This window comes from Neltuma alba, unplaced genomic scaffold, assembly GCF_004799145.2.
Source record: "Neltuma alba isolate B1F8T4 unplaced genomic scaffold, ASM479914v2 tig00012192_pilon, whole genome shotgun sequence".
Classification (NCBI taxonomy): Eukaryota; Viridiplantae; Streptophyta; class Magnoliopsida; order Fabales; family Fabaceae; genus Neltuma; species Neltuma alba.
Genome location: NW_021636732.1, coordinates 127,787 through 142,293, shown reverse-complemented (window position 1 = coordinate 142,293; position 14,507 = coordinate 127,787). Strand labels below are relative to the sequence as shown.

Sequence of the window (14,507 nt, the reverse complement as noted above, 5' to 3'; positions counted from 1 at the left end):
CAGGCTTATGTAGAAAAGGAAATGGAAACAGGATGACAGAACTAACTAAACATCATCCTAAATCAAAACCGATATGATGCTGCTATCAAATGATTTTGAAGCTAACAAGCCATCTGCTGGGAATGTTGAATATGGGGAGGCCAATGGGTAAATCATACCTGATGTTGGGCGCATGCAAGAACTAGATCAGAAATGGGCATGGGCTTTTGATTCTTATGCCAGAAGAGGCAAAACAACTACTGATGGGCATTTAATAACTTGCACTGAAAGAAGAACAAAAAGAACATCAATTAGAGCAGTGAGAGCCCAATGATATCAGAAAGGGCAAAAGAGGCAACAACTGATATGTGCACCGTGTGAAAAGTCAAGCCTCTCAAAGTGCTGGGAAATTGAGACCAATCACAACACCAAAAGCTAAAATAATGACAATAACAACAGTGATAGCAGTAAAACAAGAACAAAGTTCACTCAGAATAACAAGTCATCGGGACCTCATCTGTGTACTGTGATAAAAGCAATCACTTGGACTTGAACTTTCCGTATTAGGCATTAGCAACCAAAAACATTGCCTAAGCAAATAATTGAAGTTTCTTCAAAGTTGCATGTGCCTTATAACAGCTCAGGAGAAGACCAAAACAGCCAAAAAAAAACAAGAAGAAGAAGAAACAGTAACACTTCCAACCTTCAAAAGAAAACAACTCACTCGGATATCAGGTATTTGCAGCTGAGGATTGGCGGGATTCTCCGCCCCCACCAACTTAGTCCAAGGTCAGAAGGTCCAATAGCAGAGGCTACCCCCTCCAGATCACTTGTATTTACTTCTCTGAACATGAAATCATTAAAACCACATCATCAGTGAAACCTACGCTTGTTGGCAATTTGGCATGAATCCAGCAGCAATTTATTTTCATAATCCATTGCTCCACCCCACAGGGAACAATATCCAGGAAGCTGAAAAATCGCACTTACCTTGCCTTTGGAATTACTTGGAACCATAGGCTATCTGAACCACCCCAGAGATCATCTCCAGCAACAATTGCTTCACCTACATTTGAGATTGGTTGTATGTGTAAATGTGATAGAGCCCTCAACTCTAATAATCTTAATAACCAACAAAAACTAGAAATAAGCAACAACAACAATAACGTGGCATGGCACTTATAATACTAGTGCTTCCAGTCCTCTATATAAGAGTTATTTGACTAATTTGAGTATATTAAAAAAATTAGTTAAATTAGTTATTTATAATAAATAGGTGTTGTCTTTCTTAAAATACCATTAGTTAGAACTACTATTTAATGAAATATTTAACATATGCAATTGTTATAATGACTGTTTGGAAAAAAAAAAGACAAATATGAGAAACAAAATCGATTGATGTCTTGTATTTAGAACTAAATTGAATATTAAACAGGTTCTTATGTTGAGAGTAGGAAATAGTATTGCTGAATAATAAAGTCATATTACAAGGGAAATAATGATTCAAGTCAGATTACTTAATTTATTACAGCAGATGTCAAAATGACACTAAAAGCAGTCATTTCGGCATACATGATCTCTAATTAAAAATATAAATATTGAGACACGCGCGAGTCATCTCTGTTATAGTTATATAATGAAATATATATATATATATGTATATATTAAAGTATGCGTAGATTATATTGGGGAAGTGTATATATTCGCAACCTCCTAGATACTATAGTCTCAGACCTTAATAAATTCTTGAATTATCTGAATGTCATCTCCGACGTGGTATTGAAAGCTTATGAGTTGATTGTTTCTCCATTCATCGAGTCACAAAGAAAACAACCATAAGGTATAGAATTTAAATATTGATATATTGAGTATTAAAAAAAATGATACATTTAGTCTTATTTTACAATAGTTTATTTATATTTTGAATTAATAGTATTTTTATAAACATTCCCCGTAATTGTAATTTAGTCAAAACATAAAATCACTCGTTTACTCAGAGCACAAAACCATCAGAGAGCGGCATAAATCAAATCACTCTGCTTTTAACAATACGATAATCAGGCATGTTAAATTTAAAAATAACTTTTCAAAAGAATTTTTGACTTTTGGACAAAACAAGCTCCAAGAAAGCCTCAAAATTTACCCTTTTTTACTGAAAACGTTTTTACTGTTGATGAAGATGAGGATTTTTATTTAGGTTGATTGACAGTTGATTACGGCAGAATTAGCTGAAAACCAAACCAAACAAATCATAATTTTTAAAAATAATTTTACGAAATAAAAAATAAGCTGAAAATTTTTATTTAAGTTCGGTAAAAATATTTTTTGAAAAATGATTTTTATGCTAACCAAACACGCCGTATGCCTGATTGATTCCATTTGAAGACAAAACTTTGCGATCCTGGAAGCAAGGGGGCGGGACCTCGAGGGCTGAGTGCGGGTGATGGCGGCGAACTTGCAGAAGATCGAAGGGGATGATTCAGTTTTGCTGCGCGTCACCCATTCAAATATTAAGACCTTCTCCACTGACATTCGATTCTCGCTACAGGTTTGTGTCACTTCACGAACCATTGCCATCCACACTAGCCTATCAAATTCTTCTTCATTTCCGTTATTTGAAAACGTCACTCACCTGTTTCGTAGACGTCAGTCGAATCTGTAAAAGAGAAGCTCTGGAAAAAATGCGGTACTTCGGTGAACTCGATGCACCTCGAGCTCTATGACGACGCAAACTACAAAATTTCCGATCTTACCGACAATTCTAGACCCCTGGGGTTCTACTCACCTCTGGATGGGTCAGTATGTTTTATTATTATTATTATCATCATCTTTCTTCTCCCCTTTTACATTTTACTGTTATTCAGTGATGATATAAAATTACGATTATGCGGAAGCCAAATTTGTTGCAGTCATACCTCGAATATGTATTAATTTAACATTTTTTCGAGTTACTCTATGTTAACTGCGTCGAGCTCAGGGTTGAGGTCGCCCTGCTGCCATCTCCAGTAGAGCCCTCTTTGTTTATCCTGTTGCAGCATTATGTATGTTCTCTATCTAGTGATCCTTCTTTGGTGGTTTGTTCCGGTTCTCATGTTTTGCTGTCACCTTTTACTATATTTTTCGGGGGCAAATTTTGAAATGCGAGGGCTTCAAGTGTTTCTCTGTTCAACTGTTATGGTCTCCCATGTCGCAGCGTCCTAGGTGCTTCAGTTGTCAAATGCATGCGACATTGCTTTGAGAAATATGTTGCATTATGATTGTTCATGTTTGCTATGCTATGTAATTCTCAAAAGCACCATTTTGTTGTTTTCTTATACTTCTAGTTTTTGTTACCATCTTGTTCTTTACATCGTCAAAAAGTTAGCATAGACATTTGGTTTATGTATCTGATCGGCTTCTATGCATTTGCTGCTGGGGCAGGTTTCGTTTGCATGTTATAGATCTTGATCCATCATCTGTCACTTCTGGTGGTTGGCTGGAAGATACTTCATTGGTGGAGAAATACACGATTTCTGAAGAAGCTTATAATAAGCGTGAAGGTATGTTATCTTATCCATTTGAATGAAGTTCAGCTTTTATCCAAAAAAACGTACTCTGTACGTGTATTTATATTAGACTTGGTTAACATTGAGATAGTTGAATAAGAGGTGAAAAATATGTTGCCAATCAATGAAGTTATGATGAAGAAATTATTCCATAAAAATTGACTATTAGTGGGTGATATGTGTTTTATCTTATGCTTTTTCAGGAACTTTTAGAAAATTTAAAGAGAAATTGTCTTCCCAAAATCCATCAACTGTTGCGGCAAAGGTAAGTGTTTGGTTGATTTATCCCTCTTATATGCTGTCAAAATGCTCTCCAGGAGTAATTTGCGTGTTTAACATAAAGATAAGACTACGTTGGAGTTCCGCATGTTCATTATTATCTTTAATGGAAATGGATCATATCTGCCATCTAGAGGACTATCTGACACTTACAATGATTGGCCATTTCATTGCACAGGTGCCAGACACCTCTCTGGAAGACCTCCGTTCAAACATTAAGGTCAGTCAATTATCTCTCTCTGTCTCTCTGGGTTGCTATTCATTACAACTGCTTTATGGAATTTTTAGTCTGAGATGAGCTTTAGCACATGGATGTGGCAAGTGAAAATAGGTGGAGTATAAGAGTGGGCAATTGATTAGTATAGTGTAATGTTTTGATTGTCCTTTCGTTTATTATCCTGTTTAATAACTATAAAAAACAAATTGACTAATATTATTTTTGTTAAGACCACAGTTGATATAATTATTGAATGACTTGTTAGAGTAGAGCTTAATCAGCTTAGAATTTTTATGAGCGCACACACTTGCTGTGATATTTTACTACCAATCATTAAAAATTTGTGCCAAGTATTAACTGCTTCTCGTATAACCAAAGAGTTGGTGACTGATAAAATCAGAAGCTGGTTGTATGCTGTGGCAGTGTGGCTATTGTCGTCTGAATTGTGTAAATATGTTTTGAGTCACACTTTGTTGGATATCTTGAGCCATGAATGTTTTCCTTTGGACACATCAATTATTGCATGCCTTCCTTTTTTTCAGTAGATGCATGTTTTCATTTTTATTCTTTTTCTCCAAAGAGATAAACTATGCATCTTGTCATTATTTAAATGTCATTCAGATCATTTAATTATCAAAACATTGACTATAACGATGATCTTACTCCTCTCTTGAATTTCTAAATATTAAGGTAGGTTCCAGATGTGAAGTTGAACCTGGGGAGAAACGGGGTGTTGTAAAATTTGTTGGCCAGGCAGAAGCATTGGGTCCTGGCTTGTGGATTGGAGTACAGTATGATGAACCCTTGGGCAAACATGATGGCATGTAAGGCTTCTATTTTTGCGCATCATATGTAGAAACCTCTTGTCTAAGCTCAACTATTGAGTTTGCTACTGTTAGATTATTTTCCCCTCAAGTATATCGGGCTACTCATTAGCTTCCTATCAACTTCATATTTTCCTGAATAAATTGTAAACATTTGTTTCTTTTTCAGTAGTGAGCTCTTCGGTTCTCCCCCCCCCCCCACCCCCCAAAAAAAAGAAAAAAGAAATTGTTTTCCCCTTTAAATATTAGACAGACTCTCAAATATATATAGTGGAGAGATCCCAAGATTCACATAGGAAATAGTCTAAAATTTAACTATCAGTGACACATGCTTAATGTAAAGGGTTTATTCCATTCATTGGACAGTTCTTACACAGGCATGTCACCTATTTGTACTTTGGGGATTTTCTTTGATTGTGTCCTTTGGGGATTGAAGATGTGATTACAGCAATCATGTTGCTGACACATCAATCTAATACTACCCCCGATCCTAAATGTGAACTTCACTTTGTAATGCAAATTGCAGATAACACACGCACCTGTCATTTTGTAACATGAAGTTTATTTAGTTTTCGTGCGTATATAATTTTGCAGCCACGCCTGCATGCCTTATCAAGTTATGATGTCTATCGGTCATGTTATGCTGCAGGGTGAAGGGAGTACGCTACTTTGAATGCCCTCCATCTCATGGGGCAATGGTTAGAGCAGAGAAAGTAAAGGTTGGTTCTTAACCATGTTGTAGTGGATTTCATTCATTGCCAGCTAGGTTTCATTCTTGCACACGAGATTGGTGTTCGAGTTTGTTTTTCTTCTTTTCCTTAATGGCCCAGATGCTTTAGTCCGAGATTTAACATATCAATCTTCTCCTTTTTCAGGTCGGTGATTACCCCGAACGGGATCCGTTTGAGGACGAAATATGACCGTGGTTTTTTTCATTTGGACCTGAAAAGTTGAGCACATTTTTCTTATCTTTTTCTTGAGCATCTAAACATTGCGGATGGAAACGCAACTTTCTTGAAGTTTCTGGGTGGCTCATGGGTGAGGATTATTTTCCCCGGAAAGAAAAAAAAAAAGAAGCTCCAATCTCACCGCATGCTTGTTACAAGATATCCACTGTATTTTACTTCCCTCAGCTATCATTTGTCCTGCACAGCTGTTGGGCTAACTACTAATGTACTTCACTTTTCTGCCTTTCGACGTAGGTTTATGTTAGGTGCATATGTTATAAAAGATAAAATACTACTGATGCTCAGCAAAACTCAAAGTGAGATGATTACAAAGGCTTTAGTTATACAATTGCATCCCAGCCTGTGAAGGGGAACCACCAGGAAAAGATGAAACCGTTCGTTGTTCAACATTTATGTACAGCATCGTGAAAATAGGGTTCCACATTGCGTCCAATTCACATTCAAATCGTCTCCGTTAGAAACTGATGAACATATATTCCTCGTCAATAAAGGCAAAAATAAACGCCCGCGAATCATGTACTTCCACCTAAAAGTCTTCCGGCTCATCCAAAATAACCTTCCTGTATGAGCATAGAAATTTTCACATCCGTTAAAGGACACTAAGTGATTCAGGAAACACAAATTCTTACATATTCTTTCGATTACATGTACAAAGGTAGCAATCTGAGTTCCTAAATCATCCGTTAAAAGCTTTAGTCTGTGAGGGAAAAATTACTTGAGCATCAACATTTTGAATTACGGGATTTTAGTATTTATTTCTTACAATAAATGAAGGAGAAACTGACTTCTCATGTAACTCAAGTCTGGAATTCTCTAACCCCATGGAAAGCCGTTTTAATTTATCGGTTAGCCAGAATAAGTGAAGGGCGAACACATTATTACATTGTACCATTTTTCAAAGCTCACTACGGTCATGAACACAGACGGACAAGCGAGATCAGAAATTAGCACTTTGCAAACAGAGAGCCATACCTTCTTGCTCGAGTAGTTCGTTTTCCAGTGTTGTCACCCTTTACCTCCTTCATGGTGCTTTTCTTTGTTCTGGACCGGCTTCCTCCTATGATAATTAGTTTCGTCAGTCATGGATAATCAATATGCCCATATAAAACGTTGAAGTGTAAGTTGCACGGTTCACATGTCATGAATAATGTGCGTGGAGTTCGTCGTAGTTATAAGAACAACCAAGAAGAAAAGTTTAAATGCTTAAACGGTAAAATACCTCTCTTACTGACCAACGGGGATTGAACTTCGATATCCCCTCCATCAGACTCTGTCAGCTCACTTGAAATAACAGAATGTTCTTCTGAATCAGTGTGTTGGCTTTTCAATTTATGATTCTTAGACAAAGCCATCCTCTCACTGCATGGGTCGATAACTTCACCACCTGCTTCCTCTGCTTAATAATCAAGGTTTTTCAGCAACAAAATACTAGTCGGTCAGTAAAAACAGCACAAGCTGCATGAAACTTGTACAATTTTCAAATACTTTATATCCAGTAAATTCATGCTGATTATGGAGAAGATTTTCCCAAAAATTATGACAATGCAGTATCATATTCGCGCTTATAATTTCATATGCTCATCATCGTCACCAACATGTCTCTTTAAATAACTGCCCATATATAATTGCGTTTGTGGTACTTACAAGTTTTAAACGGTAGAAGGCTTCATTCCATCGTTTTATAAAGGTTGATCGCTCGACATTGAAGAGCGCATGTTCACACGTGAAAGTTATTTCACATACATGCAAATAATATTTTCTTTTGCGATTAGTATCAGGTAATCACTACTTATTGATAAAATTCTTGTGGTGGATCCTACCAATCTATCTTGGTTTCACCTAAATTTAATTTTTGGGATAGACATCCCGTCTTATTCCAATCAATCCTTCAAGCTAAACCTACATAATGGGAGACAACAAAAACGAAAGAGCGGAAACTTATGCTGGAAACTGGGGGCTGCAAATAACTTAATGGGCGGTCAGTCATTCGACTCAAGCAGAGATTATGTCAAGGATTATTGTTTGTAAAGTCGGAGATAAATTATAAAGGCAGAGAGATGCGGAAACAGACTGATACGCAAGGAAACATGAACTTGAAAAGAAAATTAGAGCTCATGGACAATTATAGATATCTCTGAAAATTTAGGGAAATTAAGAGGATAATGACGGACTTTCAAGTTAGTGGAATTAACCTGTAGTAATATTAGATTCTGTATGGTCTTCAGCATCTAAGGCCGCAGTAAAGCCTTCCCGTCTGCCGATCTTCCGTTGATGAATGTGGGCGTTTCTAGCAGTAACTTCTTGTTCCTTCACTTCCATATGGAACTTGTGTAGTTTATCCTCGAACTCTTCAATACACGATTTAAGCTCTGGTTTTGCAAATTTCTTGCCCTGATTTCAATTGAGAGTATACAGAGAACAAACTCAGCCATTATAAAATAATAAATGCCAGGGAAGCGGAACATCATTATCCTTTTCGCCGGAGACCAAATTATTACCTTGTTTATTATGTTCCTAAAATGATCAATAACAGACTCCTCTGACAAGGCATGTTCATACGTCTTAAATAACTCAATGAGTTTCTTCATCCCTTTTTCTGTAAATGCTAGCTGAGAAAGGCAGTAAGAAAGATGTTCCCATTGTCTGACATCTGCAAAGGTAAAAAGCTACATTTATCTGTAAACAAGAAATTAATTTCTATTTCTTTCTAATTTAAAGTAAATATCAATGCGTAACAAGGCAAACAGCAGTTGACCAGAAAGTGAATCATGAAAAATATTATATTAAAGGCAATGATTGTTTATTACATCATGGGAAAGGAAAAGAACCAAATAGAAGAAAACGTCTGTAGTTTATATCACCTTTCAGCAAATAAACAGGATTGAAACTTGAAGATAGTGGGTGAGATCATTTCAGACTGAAATTCATATAAAACTAGTGACCTCGGTTCTTCATTATCGCAATTGTAATACTGAAGGAAAAATTTCCCCCATAAAACAATCTCAGAAACCACACAAGTATAAACATTATCGGGCCTTAACTTTCGTAACAAACAGTTTATCCTTTGCTGGCTAATCACCACCTGCGACTTTGCTTACTAAATATTAACAGGGAGTGTCAAGATATTGTCAGGAAATGAAAATACCTGTAACACCATTAAACCTATTGCATAGCTTTTCCACAAGAGCATCCATTTGTTTGTCCTGAAAGAATTCAATAGAACTCGTGAATATTACAGCCAGAAACGTCAATCAAAATTACTGAACATTTAAAATATCCCGTACCTTCTTGATCGAAGCAATTAAAAATTGCATGATGTTGCAGAAAGAATCCTTGGTAAGATTCTGACTGGATAACTTGCTGAGTATATCAGGAAGTAAATTATAAATTGGATTGCTTCCTGATGGCATGATGAGAAGAGATAAATTAGATGCCATTTTCCTATAGAAGGGAACATTAGAAGAAAATAATAGGATAGCAGTAGTATAACTTTTTCCTCACAAGGACAACTCTTCTGTATCTAAATATGCACATATACCCTGCCTGCTTGACATTCTAAATAATGATTTATTAAATTTGGATATCTTCATCCAACACTAAATATGACTGCGAACAAGGCACGGCGCTAATACACTATTGTAACTTACAATTTGCATTTAAGAGTATATATAAAGAATTATTAAAGTAGAAGAGGAAAACCTTTCTTGGAAAGTTCATGAAAAAATAGCTTAGCGAGACTTGAAATTCTCTTGTCTTCATCCTCTAATCTCACAGCCATTTCGTTGATGTAACCTTTTACCTGAGCAACGACACATCAGATTCACTTTAACAGCAAAAATTGAAAAGGGAAACAAAGTTACAGCAACATCTACCTTCATCATGTCATTCAGTATGAGATGTGAAAGCACCAGAACAGCATTCTTCCTTACAGAAACGCAAGGATCTTTAAGGCGAGCATACATATGCTCTGTCCATGGTTCTAAAAGATTGGGAAACCGAACTGCTAAGTCACCCAGTGCAATAGTACAATTAGAACGAACAGTCTCTGAATTAGCACCTTCGACAACAGTGAATAGGAGCTGGAGATTTGCATCACTGAAAACGAATCACTAAGAAAACTATTTCATTCTCCACAAAACATCAATAACTAGGAAAGTGGATGTGGGGGAAAGGTAGCAAGGAACTCACCAAAACTCTGCATCAATAATCATGAATCGACATAAAGCTAACATTGCTGACGCCTGCAATTCTGGGTACTGAATACATAGAAGTTACATTAATGAGCAGGAAAATTGATTGTCACTTTCGGAGTAACATGAAGATTTGAAAAATGTAAAGCAGCTGCATTATAGTATTCTGATTTTCAAAAATTCAAGTAACTTCTCATCACTTCTGCAATAATATATGACATTTCATCTTTGTTAAGTTTGCTCATCTCCATCTCTAGACGTTCATTTACTGTAATCCAAAACGCTACAAAACTTTTGGTAGCCAAATGCATTGGTTGTATTTTACATCATATCTTACTTTTGGTGCTGGAAACCAAGAAGTTGGGAAAGCGAGAAGAGCTTAAAAATATTAAGGCAATCACCTTCTGCATCAGTCCAAAATTTCTACAAAGCTTGGACAAAAAAGTCGCGCAGATTCCAATCAAATTCTTTTCACCTGAACAACCAGAAATGATTTCCTTCTCTGCTTTTTCAAACAAAGCATCAAGCACAGCGTCCTCAGAAGCGGCCAAACCTAACTCTTGATTTATATCATTGTCCTGCAACGCATTATGCAGACAACTCTTCAGAAAGCTGAAAAGTAATAGATAAAATTATCAAGGAAGAGAACATAACCGGGGGGAAGAAAAAAACTCTTACACACCTTTTGCATAGCAGATGGAGCTGCCCCATTGCAATCTATACTCTGATTCTCAGCATCCATTTTTTCCTTCGCTATTTTCTGTTTCTGAATTTTTCTAGAACACGATTCAATATATACTAGTTGATTCATGGCAACATGACTTGTGACAAACAAACACCTACTTAGTTTTGCCACTTGAACGGTAGTAAGCATGCTGACTTCAGTGGGATCACTGTCATTCTGCAGACCATCCGCGCAATCATTAAATACGGAATTCAGAGTCTTTCTAACCAAGTCAGCAGCTATGGCTTCTGGGGTAGGATGAATTGCATATATGGCAGCTATCGCTCTGTCAGCAGCAGCATACCAGATATTTCCTGGAAGCCAGGAGCCCGTAATCAAACTTTCCAGAATACCAAATATCCGAGCACCACTAGTAACCAACAATTTTTTCTTGTCATCATCAGACAGTCTCTGGATAGCAAGACATGCTGTCCTAGCAAGCAAAGGATCAACTTTAGCCCAACGACCAAACCCAATATCAATGATGTCCTGTAAATGTGAGCCAAGGACACTGGCTGATGAATTTGCCACCATGCAAAGAACAGATAAAGCACCACGGCTATGCTCCGCGGTGGTTCCACTAATATTGAAGCAAAATATATCCCACAAAGCTGATATCTGAAACAGCAAAGACATGAAATTAATTAATGGGAGCTAAGCCTGATAATGGGCATAAAAAACTAATTTGACCAAGAAAAATAAGGCATCTGTAAGGCTATTTAAATCAGCAATCGAAGCTCATGGCCAGCGTCAACAATCTTAAAGTCCTGCTTTTCAGTAAACAAGAAGTGTATAGCAAACAACACTGTCTGTCATATAACATTAAACAGTAAAAGACAATACTAAAGCCCGGAGGCTGTCAAATTATTTAAGCAATATATTACTTAATTAAAAACAACAGAAGAAAACATACAGTGCTGGAAGATAAATCACCCTTGGAGACCAGTGCACCGATTATAAACTCAAGAGCTGCTAGATCCCCTATATTGGAATCAGTGACAAGACTCGCGAGATTCTTTGCAGTTTCAACAGGGTTCTTCCTAATATAAATAGTATTGAAAGCGTTCTCCACTGCTTCATAGATGGATTTATCTTGGGAAAATACCTAATACCAGAAAGAGTTAATTGTGGAAAACGATATCATCCGAGCCATAAACAAGAAAGAATGGAGAGCTTACCAATGGCAACATTTTCCGTAGACATTCCTCTGAGCCATCAATTTGAAACTGTCTACACCTCATCAACAAGAGAATTGTATTTTCAACGTCAGTAGCGGAGGATGAAGCCATCAATTGGACAAGGGTAGGCATCGTCGCACATATACATTTAGAGAACCGTAGTCCAGCCTCAAGCGATGCTACCAATGCCCTTGTCTGCTCCAGATTCCCAACATCCGGCAGATTACTATCTTGCAAAGCAGTCACCTCTCCTGGCTGCGACATACAACTATCAGTTAAACTGTCTTGATGCTCCTTCTCAACAGGTCCAGGATTTAAATTGTCGACTTCACCGTCACCAAGACAGTTATCACCATCACATGGTAAGTCATCAGTAACATTTTCTGAAGGCATAGCTGGCTCAAGCTCATTTAATCTCTTTTTGTACTGGTCTAGGGTTGCTTCAAATGAAGTTATTCGGAGCTGTGGACCAAATGGGTTGTGCTGCAGCATCATGATCAATAGGTTTAAAGCAGATTTCCTGACAATTGCACTCTTGTCCTCCAATCTACCAGCAGCAACCGACGCGACTTCATTCCACAAACCAATTGAAATACAATGCTCTTCGCATAATTCAGCCCATACCTGGAGAACTCGACTTCTTGTATAAGCTGACACATCTCTACAACGCTCAAGTAAGATTTCCAACATAGCTTGCTTAGTACGCAGGCGAATAGATTTTGAGCTCACTTCACCCTCAACGTCCTTAAATGCCTTTGCTATCAACTTTCCCAGCACACCAACAAGAGCGTTTCTAATCTTGTAGGATTCACCACCAAAGTGTGGAATGAGAATGCCAATATTAGTGGAAACTAGCTTAGGAAGGCGATCAGCTAGCTCAACGAGAAAACGCCCCACATTTTCAGCCCCAACCGTGTCCCTTACATAATCTTTTGGATTAGTCCTTCCAATCTCTCTAATAAGAGAGATGGCCATACTTCCGTCTGCATACTTCTTCTCAGCATCCGCGACTGCATCAGCCATGTGGGCAACAACAAAATCATGCCTGTGAATCAGGTGCATAATGGATGCACACGATTGTGCCATGTAATGGTACTTTGTAGAGCAAGCCCCAATAATACGACATAGAGCTTCTTTTGCTTCAGAATCTTTAAGGAGCGTTGGTTTCTCAAACAAAGAGAACGCATTTCTATAAAAAGGAAATGTCAAGTGAGGAGGCTTCCACTAAAAATTCACTAGGAAGGAAATACATCTATCTACCTGCAGAACTAAGAGATAGATCTCTTACTTTGTAACAAAAGACAAATAATTGTCATCCGGGTCAGATGAACCAAAAAGTAGTTCAAGGTTGATCTCCAGTGAATTAGCAATAAGGCCAAGTATTCGGCCTCTCTGTGCCTCCCAATTCCACGAATTCACGGGTTGTTTCTTCCTGTGAGTGCTAGCCGTCACCTGAATTAACATTAAGATGCTTCAATTGACTGTGACAAAGGGATGCATGTATCGCTAACTAAAAAAAGCAATGAACTTGTGATGATTTTTGATAAAAAATGGAAATTAGTGAAATGCAAAACCTTCACACTGTTGTTCGAACCACTGTCGGACTCTTCGGCGAGAACTATGTTTAGGAGGAAGTATGTATATATTTTAAAAGCATTGCGATGAGAAGCAACGCGATCTAGTGCTGAAATCTCTTCATCCTGACCTTGAGACACCCTTAGGAGCGAGTCTACATTAGGTAAAAGCACGCTAACATTGGAACGAAGACTTTCGACGATATTCAACTTGCAAGATGGAGAAAGACTGCCATAACTCCGAACCAATGAGTACACCCGATCAAAAATATCTTGGTCTTCAACACAGAACAATTCTTTATCGGAAAGATCAAAGGACACGCCTGTTTAGACGAATAAGCTGATAATTAAGTTCTGCTAATCGAAGATTTATCCGTTAAGCTGAATCCATTATACACACGGTTCAGGTCAGAGGACTTATTTATTCGTTTGGTAACAAAAACCGAGCGGTGCTGAATCAAATTAGATCACAGTTTATCGTGGAACAGAGAATTTCGTGTAGAATAAAATTTGGATCTGTGAAACGCGGTGAAGGAAAGAACCTGACCTTTGACAAACTCTTCGACTTCAGAGGCGCGAAGTGAAGAAGTGTCCACAAGCTTTCTGACGCAGAGGCGGTCATCATCGTGGTCTTCTTCGAGTTCTTGAAGAGTACGGGGGAAGACGAAAGGAGGAGCCATGGAGATTGGAGGAGAGAGCGAGGTTTTCTCTGTTCTTTTCGTTCCAAGCACGTCAGTTTCTTCGGGCGAGGCGTGACCTCCAAAATTCAAATGCAGGTGAACAGTCTGAGCGGGAAATTTTTGTTGTCGCACAGTTTCATATAAAAATATAAAAGAAAAAAGACCAGCCCCAGAAAAATTAAAAAAATAATCAAGTTATTTTTAAAATTTTAGGTAGGTGGGATGGGGGAGAGAAGCCGATGACGGAGAGAGTAAAAAGAAGAGGAAAGTGATTAGTGAGAGAGAGACGCGTACCTATTTCAGTGGAGAACAAAAGACGACGACGAACAGAGGCGAGTAGCGAGTATGA

General features: G+C 37.7%; 3 protein-coding genes and 1 long non-coding RNA gene across 5 annotated transcripts in view; 2 read left to right on the top strand and 2 right to left on the bottom strand.

Annotated features, from left to right (window-relative positions):
* Positions 1-441, bottom strand: part of LOC114724564 (ganglioside-induced differentiation-associated protein 2-like) — a 24,612-nt gene extending 24,171 nt beyond the window's left edge. Inside the window, exon 1 of the mRNA XM_028910928.1 lies at positions 437-441. The gene's annotated coding sequence lies outside the window, so the exon portion shown is untranslated. The remainder of the gene's footprint in view (positions 1-436) is intronic.
* Positions 1-6,140, top strand: part of LOC114724571 (uncharacterized) — a 24,473-nt gene extending 18,333 nt beyond the window's left edge. Inside the window, exon 2 of the long non-coding RNA XR_003738330.1 lies at positions 5,919-6,140. This is a non-coding gene — a long non-coding RNA (uncharacterized LOC114724571). The remainder of the gene's footprint in view (positions 1-5,918) is intronic.
* LOC114724565 (tubulin-folding cofactor B-like) lies at positions 2,397-6,145 on the top strand. The gene is made up of 8 exons (XM_028910930.1): positions 2,397-2,527; positions 2,623-2,774; positions 3,400-3,518; positions 3,728-3,789; positions 3,982-4,023; positions 4,711-4,844; positions 5,494-5,563; positions 5,720-6,145. Exons 1-8 carry the CDS (start codon positions 2,423-2,425, stop codon positions 5,762-5,764), a joined length of 729 nt encoding a protein of 242 aa, XP_028766763.1. The 5' UTR covers positions 2,397-2,422; the 3' UTR covers positions 5,765-6,145.
* On the bottom strand, positions 6,100-14,507 carry LOC114724560 (condensin complex subunit 1). Of its 2 annotated transcripts, XM_028910924.1 has the most exons (18): positions 14,453-14,507; positions 14,026-14,263; positions 13,479-13,801; positions 13,193-13,356; positions 11,905-13,093; positions 11,640-11,831; positions 10,685-11,344; positions 10,404-10,580; positions 10,001-10,068; positions 9,685-9,907; positions 9,512-9,611; positions 9,097-9,212; positions 8,958-9,015; positions 8,311-8,462; positions 8,005-8,203; positions 7,032-7,205; positions 6,785-6,869; positions 6,100-6,372 (listed from the first exon to the last, which is right to left on the bottom strand). In XM_028910924.1, the coding sequence occupies exons 2-18, from the start codon at positions 14,156-14,158 to the stop codon at positions 6,339-6,341; spliced, it is 4,047 nt and encodes a 1,348-aa protein (XP_028766757.1). In that variant the 5' UTR covers positions 14,159-14,263; positions 14,453-14,507; the 3' UTR covers positions 6,100-6,338. The 2 variants fall into 2 exon arrangements, with proteins under 2 accessions (XP_028766757.1, XP_028766756.1); XM_028910923.1 differs by lacking the exon at positions 14,453-14,507 and having other exon boundaries at positions 14,026-14,288.

Coding starts and splice junctions, on each gene's coding strand:
- LOC114724565 (XM_028910930.1), top strand. CDS start 2,423: ATGGCGGCGAACTTGCAGAAGATCGAAGGGGATGATTCAGTTTTGCTG. Junction 4,845..5,493: donor TTGGGCAAACATGATGGCAT/GTAAGGCTTCTA, acceptor GTTATGCTGCAG/GGTGAAGGGAGTACGCTACT. Junction 5,564..5,719: donor TTAGAGCAGAGAAAGTAAAG/GTTGGTTCTTAA, acceptor CTCCTTTTTCAG/GTCGGTGATTACCCCGAACG.
- LOC114724560 (XM_028910924.1), bottom strand. CDS start 14,158: ATGGCTCCTCCTTTCGTCTTCCCCCGTACTCTTCAAGAACTCGAAGAA. Junction 13,802..14,025: donor AGTCGAAGAGTTTGTCAAAG/GTCAGGTTCTTT, acceptor TCGTCTAAACAG/GCGTGTCCTTTGATCTTTCC. Junction 9,908..10,000: donor ATTATTGATGCAGAGTTTTG/GTGAGTTCCTTG, acceptor ATTCGTTTTCAG/TGATGCAAATCTCCAGCTCC.